Raw genomic sequence first — 12,323 nt, forward strand, 5'->3', positions numbered from 1 at the left:
CGATAAACATTTAAAGTTAACTGCTTTCATGTATTTGCTTTACACAGGTGCAAAAAAAACAACAACAGCTCTTCAATTTCCAATCCATTACAGTCTAAGAAACACCTAAACACATGTTTAATTAGGCTTGCTTTTACAGAGAAGATGGGCTTAGCTGCCTAAGGAAGTGATGTAATTGACCCTTTCAAAAACAGAATAGACAGAAAAAAATCACGAGAGACATTGTGCTTTAGGAGGACCTGAGTGGTCCAGTAGTGCTTCTGTTGCAGAACACTTACAGCATCTACAGTATCTTTACACATGCTTTTAGCCAGAATCTGTCTCTGTGTTCTGTATTGTCTTTGATTTCATTGTCTAAAATGAAATAAAACATCCAATAAAACATCTTTGCCATTCACTTATTGTGCCCCATTATGGAAATCAAGATCAAGGTTATTTGGCAATAATAGTGTTGTTATCATAAATCATTATTTTTATTATAATATGAAAGGAAACTCATTCAAGACATGTTTATGCCAAGAAAAAAGAAACCCTGTTACTTGATTTTCCATCTTATGTCGGTTTGAGAATTCTGTCTGGATACAATGCATCTTGCCTTGCTACTCAAACGACCTCTGCTTTGTACACACTGTATGCATAGGCTGAAAACAATGGGAAAGCATGAGATAAAGAGAAAGAGACAATAGCTACGGAGAGGATAGCCATGAAATGCTTCATGATATGAAAATCCCTGAATACTGTATCTTGAAAAAATCAACAACTATTGTTTGTAAATGAATTAAGGATTGGATAGTGTTTCGCTGAAAAAATTCTAATAATGTTTTACTGTATCTTAGTAGTATTGCACAGAGCAAAGTTATATTTGTCATAAATAATTGAATTCCAGAAAACAGGAGCATCACATTTATTACTAGTGTTCACATTACTCCTGTCCTGGAGTCCTTGCACTGGCTTCCGGTCAAATTCCGTGTAGACTTTAAAATCCTCATGCTCACCTATAAGGCTCTGCATGGCTTGGCATCTCAGTACCTGTCTGAACTATTATTGCCCTACTCCCCACCTCGCAACCTCCGTTCTTCAAATTCTGCCCTCCTTACTGTCCCCCAAGCCCGTCTACATTGTATGGGTGACAGGGCCTTCTCCTGTTATGCCCCCAAGCTCTGAAACTCTTTGCCCAAGGATATCAGAGAGTCACCATCTCTAAACTCCTTCAAATCCAGACTCAAAACCCTCTTCTTCAGAAAAGCCTTTACTTAACTGGTTCCATTCTTCACCCCTCTGCTTTTCTTAGTACCACCATCCACGGTCTCCCCTATACAGTATATTGTAATTGTGTATTATCTTGTGTATTCTCCTTATTTATTGTCATACTCTTCTTATTTATTGTTATTGTCATCTTGTAAAGCGCTTTGAGAAGCCACCTTTAAAGGCACTATATAAAATAAAGTTTCTTATTATTATTACTACCTTTAATTATTCCTTTAAATAATGAATTGGCGGAAAATGGACTTCCCAGCAAGACAATGATCTTAACCATACAACAAAATTGAAAAAAGGAGTGGTTAACTGCACATACAATGTTTCGGCTGGCTATCTCAATCTCCAGTCCTGAAACCAACTTAATTTCTGATTATGACTTTAGAAAATAGATCACTAATGAAAACCAAAGGGTCTGAAGGATTTAGAGCAATTCTACGTGGAGGAATGTTAATAGATTTGAAACTTATAGTACAGCACACTACAGGTGTCTAGTGAGTGCAATTCCTAACAGAGGAGGATTTACAAAACACTATCCACAGTGGTGGGAACATACTGTATGTGACGTTTTTATTTTATTCTTGTTATGTATTTGCTCTGAGCAATGTCATTAAGATTACTGTATTACACTTTTATAATGTTTAAGTAAGTATAATTGCTTAAATCACTGTGCACCACAGATGAAACCAATCAGTGCTATACAGCATGTTGTTACTTACTGTACTTACAAAATAACCTTTGTAATACAGTACAATAAACAGGAGGCATTGTGAACTATTCTTATTAAGATTGTCTGTCACTGTTTTCAATGGGCAAGGCTGCAGGATATAGATAAATGCAGATTGTGTGTCTTACAGAAATACTCCAAATAAAAAAAACCCAACATAAGAATATGTAAACTTTATAGTAAATGTACAACATAACATCTTGAATTTCCAGTAATTGTATCTACTGTATTGAGTAAATTGATGAGAGGACCGAATCCAATATTCTTTCTGTAAAATCAGATAATATTGTGTGCACTTTGAAAGTCACCACTTTGCTACTGTATATCAAAACAATCTCAGGCTATTTTTGCATACTAATGTAGATGCTTATGTTTTCAGCACGTCTGACACAGACTATTGCATTGTGCATTGTTGCTAGTGTATTGCATTATTTCATTGATATCAAATAGCAAGTTCCTGTGCACAACCACAAATGTTCCAATGTTCCAAAATTAACTGTAAACAGTGGGGCTCTTCTGTTTAAAAAGATCTGATCTTTGAATCAAAATCATACAGCTAGTTAATAATAGTCTTTCCTGCTATCAGCAGTTCTGTTAAAACAGAAAAAGGCCCCTTAATGCAACGAGTCAAGCAGGAAATGCTAATGAAAGCAGAATCCAGTCAGTTCAGATAAAAATAATGAAATGAACAGTCCCAATTCTGCTGCAGGCAGGCAGAGCTTGATTTAAATGGTTCTTCATAAAGACGACAGCTGCAGTTTACTGAGATGTAAAATACCATTTACTTTATGCACACAGCAAACCTACTCCATAGATTGGTGTGTCCATTTATTTAGAACAATACTTGTGCTGTTGTAGCCAAGCAGAAGAGTTTGATTGCCACAGCTGGCTGGCATATGGGTTGCTTTCCTTTTGCTGTAATTAGCTAGGAAAAAAATGCTCTTGACTGACATATCTGAACAAAATGTGGACTGTCTAAAGCACCCGTAGATGCTTTCAGACAAATCCATAGAGTCCCACCCTTTACAAACAGTTCCTACAATATTAAGCAATCTCATATTCAGTGCATCATTTATCATGGCCTTTTCCATAATTTAATTTACATGATATAGGAAAATTAGACCAGGGCCAGAGTAATTTGGTCTCTTTCCTGTTAATACAATTTACTGCTTCCTCCATTGCCAAGCCTACAAATTTACACATCTTGGATATGTTCAGAAAGCTATTAGCCAACATTATCATGCAGGATGGGTTTTCTAGTATGACCCAGTGCATCTGAAATAACACGGCATAATTGGAAGAGTGAAAAATTACCTCACCTTTCATATTTGCTGGATGATTGGGAGGTGGGAAAAAAGATGATGAAGGCAGGGATCTGGAAGGAGAATTAATGTACATTTTTTCTCTTTGGTGACAGAAAAGCATAGAGAAAATCTGATGGCCTAAGCACCTTGCCTCTCATGTCGCATATGTTAACAGGCCATTGATATTTGGTAAACTACAATCCTCCAAACAATGCAATTTTGTACAAGCAGTTGCCCAACTTATGCTATACAAGCTGTTTGAATTAGGATATGTGGACAGAGATGAGACTGGTTTGTTTGCACTTACTCCAAAAGGTGTATTTGTATGTTATGAAAGAACATTGTACAGTAAGTCAATAGTTCGAGCCATATTATATTGTTTGTGTTTTAGCTTCCACTGTTATTGCTGTTTTCATTATGTAAATACTAGGCATGGGAGCCTCAATAGTTTATCCTCCAGGATGTTGTTAAAATACAAACGCAATGTACTCCACTAAACTAATTCATACTGCAATATCAACAAACTAAAAAAAAGTATTTTGATATAATTTTCTGACAGTAATTTGAGTACTGACAGTATAGATATTTTATCATTATAATTGCTGAGGTTTTGAAAAGAAAACTTTTGATGGCTAATTTTTGGTAGAGGAGTTATTTTTTTCACAAAAGACACTTCACGTTGCTTTCTCTTGCAGAGCAATTGCAAGCCATAATTTTCTCTTGATTTCTGTCTAGCTACTTTTCCTTGTTTTTTATTCTTTTCTTCTCTTGGTAAAATGGCAGTGATTTGAGATGTATAGTAATTGTAGCTTCAAAAGTACTCCTTCAGAATGACTCATGCAAGGCAAACATACTGTGTTTCAGGGGACTGCTATATTGATTGTAAAGTAAATAGATCTTTTTTATCACTGGAGTGCTCTTTCTGCTGAACACACTCATCCCATCCAGGTTAAAGCAGGGGTTGAAGAGTATCACACATATTTTGTCCAAGAAGAAGCTTTTACAACTCAAAACTTTATGGTAGAGAAAGAAATATAAATGCAGTGAAATGATGGGGACACTATTACATTTTTTTAAATCATATAAAGCATATGGTTGTTTTTTTTTTTTGAGAAGATGAAAGAGGCTTGAACATATGCTCAATGTATCTGTCATACAGTAGCTACAAGTAAGATGATAAAGTATTATGGACATTTATTCTTATTCAGGCAGAATAAAGAATAGTATTTTGGGGACTAGAAGGCCAAGAAAATTTGACTTCACACACAAAAAAATCAGTTTTTATGCAAAACAAAGGTAACCAAAGCAGTAAACAATACAGAAGAACGACTGATTTATGACACTTCATAACTTATCACCAAGGCTATGTATTTTGTACATCTTGGTTTTGTAATTGTATTTAAGTCCTCCAGCCCCAAGATGCTGATATAGAGTCCCCATTAAGTCACCAATGGAGCAATCATTAACAACCATTTCATTGCATTGCTTTAATCATCTCAATTAGTGATGCTATTACCATAAATTATGTGCATTAGCACACTGATTAACAGACCAATGTACACGGCTATTGACATTCATTTAATCTTGCATCCCTGAGTTAGTAAAACATTGGATTTAAAGGAGAATGTGACAATAAATTATTGAGATGTTTTTGTTTTCCAGGAACACACACCAGTACATAATTTGTCAACAGATAAATGACTATTATTAGTTTCTACTTTGGCAGTGTTTATAAACTTTCTTTATAGTTGAAAGAAGTTAGTCTGCTTTCAGGTATTTGTCCCAATATTACTGAAAAGAACTACGATATGTTACAACTCATATGTATTGATTTTGGCAATAACTTTCAAAGTATGCTGTCTACTAAATATTTCTTGCAAAAAAAATATACAAAACACACAAGTGTTTTGCATCACTAGACTCTCCAGCAACTAGAGATCCATTGTCAAGTGTTTTGATTAGTTCTTTGATTGTCTATTTGTGCAAATCATTACTTTTTTTATACCTAACCCTCTCCCATTTGAATTGCTGAAGGAAACTTTATTTATTACATTTTAAATTTTCTAAAAAATGTAGTTTCATTTTTCATTGTTTAGGAGATTATAAGATACAGTAACTGCCTCTATCAAATTGTATATAATAGCCTGTCAATGTCATGACTTTCTTTACCCTTTATTTTGTTTCAGAGGGCTCTCTGGTTCTAATCTCATCCTGTTTTTTGTGTGTTGAGTGATGTTAAATGTAGGCTTACTGCTGTCATTCAAGTGTGGTCTAAAGATGAATTATGGGTTATCCAAAATAAGTTATACTCTAGTGTAAAGCAGGTCGTTTTCCTTCTAATTACTATCTTATTAAATTCCTTTTAATCTAATGATATACTGTAATTATTGATCAATGAATCAATTACTTAATTAATTGGATATACATAGTGTTTTTCATTCTGAAGCATCACATATACTGTATATATATTACAAGTAGAGGGGGAACAACTTGAACATCCACTATTGAAAATGTAGCTCCCACCTAATGCCGTTATATGCCCCCTGCACAGAAGATCATGTAGAGAAGTAAACAATTGCAACCAATTAGAAGTTGAATTAAATAGACAGGCCAGATTATGTGAGTCCAAAGTGGAATTTAACCATATCATTGGGGTTAACACCTAGGCTTTTGAAAAGTGTCATTGGATTTTAATGATCAGGTAGTGAAGACTTTGGTTTAATATTTCATTTGAAGGATGGTGCTTCTTACAGCACAGTGTCACCGGTCCATCACCATATTGTATTGTTGGTTTCAGTCATTCAGGTCCACAGAGAAAAGTGTCACTTACTGGTACATCAACCTTCAGCAGCAACCTGGTTTCAAACAGTGGTCTCTCTTCCCACTACAAACAAATCCAGCCTTGCCTTGTTTCTGACATCTGACAAGATTAGGCTATAATGTAGTTCTGCTGCCAAGCTGTTATGTTCATCTGTATGTCTAGGTTTTTCTTAAAATGTATCAATTTAATGAATGACCACCGTAATCATCATGATTACTTTTCCTTTTCCTAATTGGTCACACCATTGGCGTGGATTTCATATTTACTATTTAGATTAACTAGAGTGGTTCATGGGTGGCACTGTGGTTCAGCTGTCTTGTTGGAGCCCTATGTTCAATTCCTGGGGTGCTCTCTGTGTTCACATGGGTTTCCCCTGGGTGCTTCGGTTTCCTACTACAGTCAAAAAAAAAACTAGTAAGTTAACTGACTTCTGAGAAAATTGGCCATGGTGTGTGTGTCTGTTTGTCTGTGTGTGCCCTGTAATGAACTGGCATCCCATCCAGGGTGGATCCTGCCTTGTGCTCATCGCTTGTCTGGATAGACCCCCACAATCTTGTATTGGATAAAGTGGTTAGAAAATGGATGGATGGATGGTTTAACTGGAGTGGTTACAGGGACAACTTTGCTGTGAACAAACTAGCACTTTCAACATACATGCACTGCAAATTCAGACTCTTCATGCTCCAGTTCAAATGTCCAATCACTTGTATTTCTTTGCATATTTCTTTCATTCAAAATATGTCTTGATTCCCTGGCAGTAAGTCTTTCACAGAAAGCTAGGGCAACCAGTCTTTTTCAGAAAGTACTGGAAGAAATCTGACATCCACGTTCAGTTGACAACAGCTTGTTTGACTTTCATCAACAATTCAATTTCAGTCATTTTAGTCATTGTATTTATTTTCTTATCTTGTTATTTTTTGTTCTTTTCCTATGCGTGCCATTCTGAATTGGTTTGGTGTTATTTTAATTTATATTGAATAATTACAATGAATATATCTTAGGACATGTCTGCATAAAGATTAATTTGGTTAGTAAAATTATGTGTAGCAGTTTTTATTTATTAGCCAAAGAGGAATGAATAGCAAGATAGAAGAGGAGCTATCATTAAAAGGTACAATTTAATAAGCTGGTGATGACCGATTGTGGATGTGAAAAGTGTCTTTGCAATATGGAAGCTGCAGGTTTGAAGTGTGCTGGAACCTCATAATGTCACGATTATAGTCCCCCCTCCTTAAGGGTGCTCCAGCCCTTTCACTTTAGACTTAATTCTGTGCACCTGATCCCTTTTCCCAGCCCATCTTAAAAGCCAGGCGCTGACGCTCATCCTGGCTCTGCATCTGGTTTCCGCACCGTGCGAGTCCGGGACCTGGAAGCGCCTGGTCCCGTTAAGGTTTTAACCTCTGTTCCTGTTCCTAGTCCGCCGGTTCCGACCCGGTTCGTGTTTTTAATTCCTTGTTTGGATGGATCTCCTGGCTATGGACTTACTCTTGTGTTTTTGGATTCCCTCTATGGATTACTCTTTTGGATTGTTTGCCTCGGCCACACCTCCCCCGTGCACCAGCGCACTTTGGACACGCCTCCCTGTTTTCAGCCCCGTATTCCTGCATGACGTTTTCCTAGTGTTTCCCCACTTCTTCGGATTGTGTCGTCCGCATAGGGTCCGGAAAGAACTGTTCATTACACATAAAGTTTCAGGTCAATTAATGCAGTGGTTCCCAAGACAAGGTGAATTTTGCAGAAGAAAAATTGTGGACAGGAACTTATCACAGCAGTTTTTGAAGAGCAAATCAGAAGCACATTTCAATGTTCATGAAATCCAAGTTTTGATTCAATTGTAGCAGCATTTCCAAGACGTATACAGTTTGAGTTGAGAGAACAAAATGGAGGTCAAGCGGCAATTTTGGTACATAAAGGAATGACAGTACATCAGATGGTAATAGTACACTGTTAGAAAACAACATTTTTTAAACAGCTAGGATTAATATTATGAGCTCAATATTGAGAAAGAAAAAAAAATATGGTTTATGCTGGAGCACCATTTTTCATAGACATGTATATTCATCCTATTTGTACAAAAATGTGATCTATAAAGTCGGGTGTTAATTGACCTAACAGTTTTTGAGCAGGAGCAGTTTGTGCAAATGGCTGCATTCCATATAATGGCTTATGATCTGTTTCAAGGATAAAAACTATGGTAGCAAATTTTAATGTGGTGCAAATGTAAAACTCTGATCATGAAATTAGCCAAGTTGCAAGTCAATCTATCAATGGTTCATAAGAAGACAATTCTGAGAGAATTTCCAAATATTAGGGTCAGGTCAATATCGTGGTTGAGACTGGTCTCCATTTTTTGTCATAAAAAATGTATCTGTCCCGTATATCTCACAAATACGACATTGCTATGATTCACAATTGGGAAGAAATAAAACAAATATTTACTAAATGCTTTACATTTTTGTTATAGACTTTATATAAGATTAATAATAAAGTACTACAATCATTACAAGTACTGTACATCAGTACAATTTTTGAAACCTTCCAGTTTCATCCAGAGCTTAAGGTATATTTAATTTATTGGTACGATTAATAATGGGGATTTTGTTCATGAGTAGTAAGTTATGAGATCTATAGTACTTGCAATAAACAGAATCAGTGGAGCCTTGACTGTTTTGGCAGACTGCATCCTTTTGATACGAAAAGGACAATTTAACAATTACCATGCAATGCAATACGATTTTTAATTTTTTAGTAATGAGTGAAGGCCCTTTAGATGGTCCTTAAATACTTATTACAAGGGTTCTTTAATGTAGTTAGGGGACATCCATGAAGCTTCTCATAATTATGATGGCTGATATCTCTCTCTAAAAAGCACAAAAGGTAAGTGATTGTTTCAACAAGTCAAATGAGCACACAAAGTTAGTCTATACTCACTATTGCTCTGACAGGCTAGATTGACAGCCACTACCCATAAGATGAGGTGGTAAAGCTGTTGTGCTGAAAGCTTATACGGAAGTACTGTAGCCAAATGATAGCATTATTTGTAACAAAACCAATTTTGTGAAGGCTGTGAGACACAGAAGCTGCAGCGAATATGATTTGGCAAAGAAAGAAATAGAGCTCTTTCCTTATGTTTTTTCCTAATGTATTTAATGACAACCCACTTTTCCACATTTTTTTAATCGTAATAAATGGTTTTTGAGTAGGATGAACTGCAGTGTACAAATAAATGATTGAGAGAAAGCTTTTTACAGTATGTTACACACACGATTTATATGATTACAAATATTATTATTCAGATCTAAACAATTATTATTCAGGTCTCATCTTGCTATATTTTTACATTATTTCAAAATCAATGTATCTTCACGTTGATTGCACTGTTGGTACAATTCTTCGTAAACAGCAGAACATTAAATCTCCCTTTTCTTCATCTAATGTCTTAATCACAAAGCTTCCCTTTTAACACATTTTTAAATTCACAGACATATCATATCCATGCTTTATCATAATGGTGTTCAGAGATACATAAAGATGTATTACTGTATATACCAAAAAGATCACGTCACATCAAGCTTACATTATGTCACTTAACTCTGCTGAATCACCTCTTAAGATTACCGAATGATACATTGGTTCTAAAAGCTATAAGGAAAACAAACAATGCTGTCAGAGATTACATCTCTAACTCACTTCTGTAAATTTAATTTGCCTACATTGAAAGGCCCCCATTTTCGTTAGAAGCATGCAAATTACTGTAGAGACTATGGATGCTACCAGTGGGAAAGAAAGGAGAAAGAGATAAATAGACAGTAATGTAGCCTGCAAGTCACACCAGTACTACTTTTCAGAGCTGAGGACACAAACTCTCTCCAATGCCTTGCTATCTGCTACAGTACGTGATTAATTGTAGGAGTGGAAGCTTGATACAAATGTGCAAAGCAGCCTTTGAGGATTTAGCTAGGAGAAGCTATATTGCTCCTGAAGGAAAGAAAGAAAATCAAAGACAAACTAGGACTTAATGGATTAAAATCAGGGTAAAACAATTGATGTCAATAATGTATACAAGATCCCTATGCCACATGAAGATCAGGGAAGCTGCTTTTATAGTCAGCAGGATTACTATTATGTACGGACTCAAGAGTCTTTTCCTTTATCATGGCATTGACAATTTTGAAAATTGTAAATTTCATGAAATTTTAAGTCATAGATCACACAGCTTGTGTCAGGAGTATCAACATACACATATGTTATCTCTATCTTTCACTATTTATTGATTGATATATATACATCCTAAGGGGGGGGGGTAAGATAATTCAATAATACATAATTCATGTAAAATACAATGCATCTTAAAGTGCAATAATTGTCTTATAATATTTCAAAGACTGTTAATTAAATTATTGATGGCAAATTCTTTACCATAGACCTGAGTTCTATTCCATATCAACCTGCCCAAACTCTACAGAGACAATAAAGGTAAACTGAACCTATCTTTTTTATTTACGTTTTTTATTTTCCCTTTCATTTTAAAACACTACATCTAAAAGATCTTCTATAGAGATTTAATAATGTCATGGTCCAGCACTGAATACAAAAAAATGCCTTCCTGGAATACACACATCATGTCCTTCAAGTGAAATTCTTATGGATTCACATTAATATTATTCTGAATGTGTCTATGAATGCATTAGTCTCATTGGTTTATTTCCACGATTTCCTTGATTTCTTGCAAGGACAGTATAACAAAGGGTGTGGGAGGTCTAGTGTTATGGTAATGCTCAACAACCAACTAGTTTTAGACCTGGTAATCTGCAAATAAAAGGACATTGGCATCTAAATGCCAATTAGATTATAAAGGTGTCAATTTTTCTCATTTCTACTCCTATGAGTAAAAGAGAAGTGCCTGTCAAGTGAAGAGGGCAATATTGTCTGTTGTTTCCTGGATGCAAGACAGTGAAACAGAACGGAATGACAAACACTTTCTTTTACCAGCCTTCTCATTTGTACAACCAGGAAACATTACAGAACTGATTATTTTAGGAATTATAAATAAATGGCAGTATACTGCATACTGTAAGGTTTTTATTTTATACTTGCGTTAGGTCATGAAGAAAGAAAATATATCATTTATCCAGGAACACTTTATCTGGCATTGTATGAACATTGTATATTACTGAGCTATTTTGTAATAATTCTTAAAATAATTAATATGTTTGAATATATGTACACTAACTGCGCAACGCTCACAATATGACCCAATTTAGATGTAGGCAAGGGAATGCCCAGTCCTTCTTAAGCTTTACATTTGTACCAATTCTGAACATCTAGCACAATTCTTCATTTAAAACATCCAAAAACAGCAGGGATTTGTGTCTTCTCTTATATAACTTGGCCTATCCTCTTAACCACAACAAATTTCCCACAGAACAAAACAGAAATAGCGCTTGGTAACCGTTGCTGTCACCTCCTGGTAAGATACAATACTCAAAGGTGAGTAAAACTATTTGCAAATGTTAATTCACAGAAAATGTGTTTTCTAAGGGATGAATTCCTAACTTTGTATTCCAACAAAACATCAGAATACAAAATACAAAATGCCACAGACAGCAAATATTCCAATTCTTTATCTTAAATAAATTACTACCACTGTTATTTTTACAAGCATTTCCCATCATATCGGAACGATCCTTCATGTCTCAACTTTTCAGAGCCACAGCTGTTTTTCTCTGTGCTCGAGCATCAGAAAGATCGCATTGTGAACACTGACAAGTGACACAATGTCCCCTGACATCTGCTATTAAGAAAAAGTCATAGTTAACATTTCTATTGCTTTGCCATAAAGGCTGACTTCTTAAATCATCCTCAAATGTTATGTCAAGCATGCATCTTCCCTTACAAACACACACGTTTGTTTTTATACTTGGGGGCTTCCCATTGACTGCCTTTCTATTTTTACTTACTGTTCTCTACTCTGTCAAAATAAAGCCATGGGTTGAAAGTAAGACCTAAATGAATAGTTTGGGCATTTTATTTTAATTTAAAGAAGATGCTGGTTGGTTCCTAGAAAAAGTGACTTAAATCGTGGGGCCATTCGCACATTCTTTCTTTGTCAGGAGTTTGTGGGAAAATTTGAGAATTTTTCTCCCCACATTGACAGTTACATTATGCACAAATACACACAATCTGATCTATCACTAATAAATATTTTCGAAGG

General features: G+C 35.5%; 1 protein-coding gene across 4 annotated transcripts in view; it reads right to left on the reverse strand.

The window, feature by feature from the left end:
- syt1a (synaptotagmin Ia) overlaps nt 1–12,323 on the reverse strand; it is a 310,170-nt gene that overhangs the window by 128,486 nt on the left and 169,361 nt on the right. Inside the window, exon 1 of one of the 4 annotated variants that reach the window (XM_088647275.1) lies at nt 3,304–3,328. The exons of 2 other annotated variants lie outside the window; for them this stretch is intronic. In XM_088647275.1, the coding sequence (XP_088503401.1) occupies nt 3,304–3,310 (7 nt within the window). In that variant the 5' untranslated portion in view covers nt 3,311–3,328. Of the gene's footprint in view, nt 1–3,303; nt 3,329–12,323 lie in introns of those variants that run through there. One more of the 4 variants, XM_088647274.1, reaches the window with a different exon arrangement.

This window comes from Lepisosteus platostomus, chromosome 9 (assembly GCF_059453375.1).
Source record: "Lepisosteus platostomus isolate fLepPlt1 chromosome 9, fLepPlt1.hap1, whole genome shotgun sequence".
NCBI lineage: Eukaryota > Metazoa > Chordata > Actinopteri > Semionotiformes > Lepisosteidae > Lepisosteus > Lepisosteus platostomus.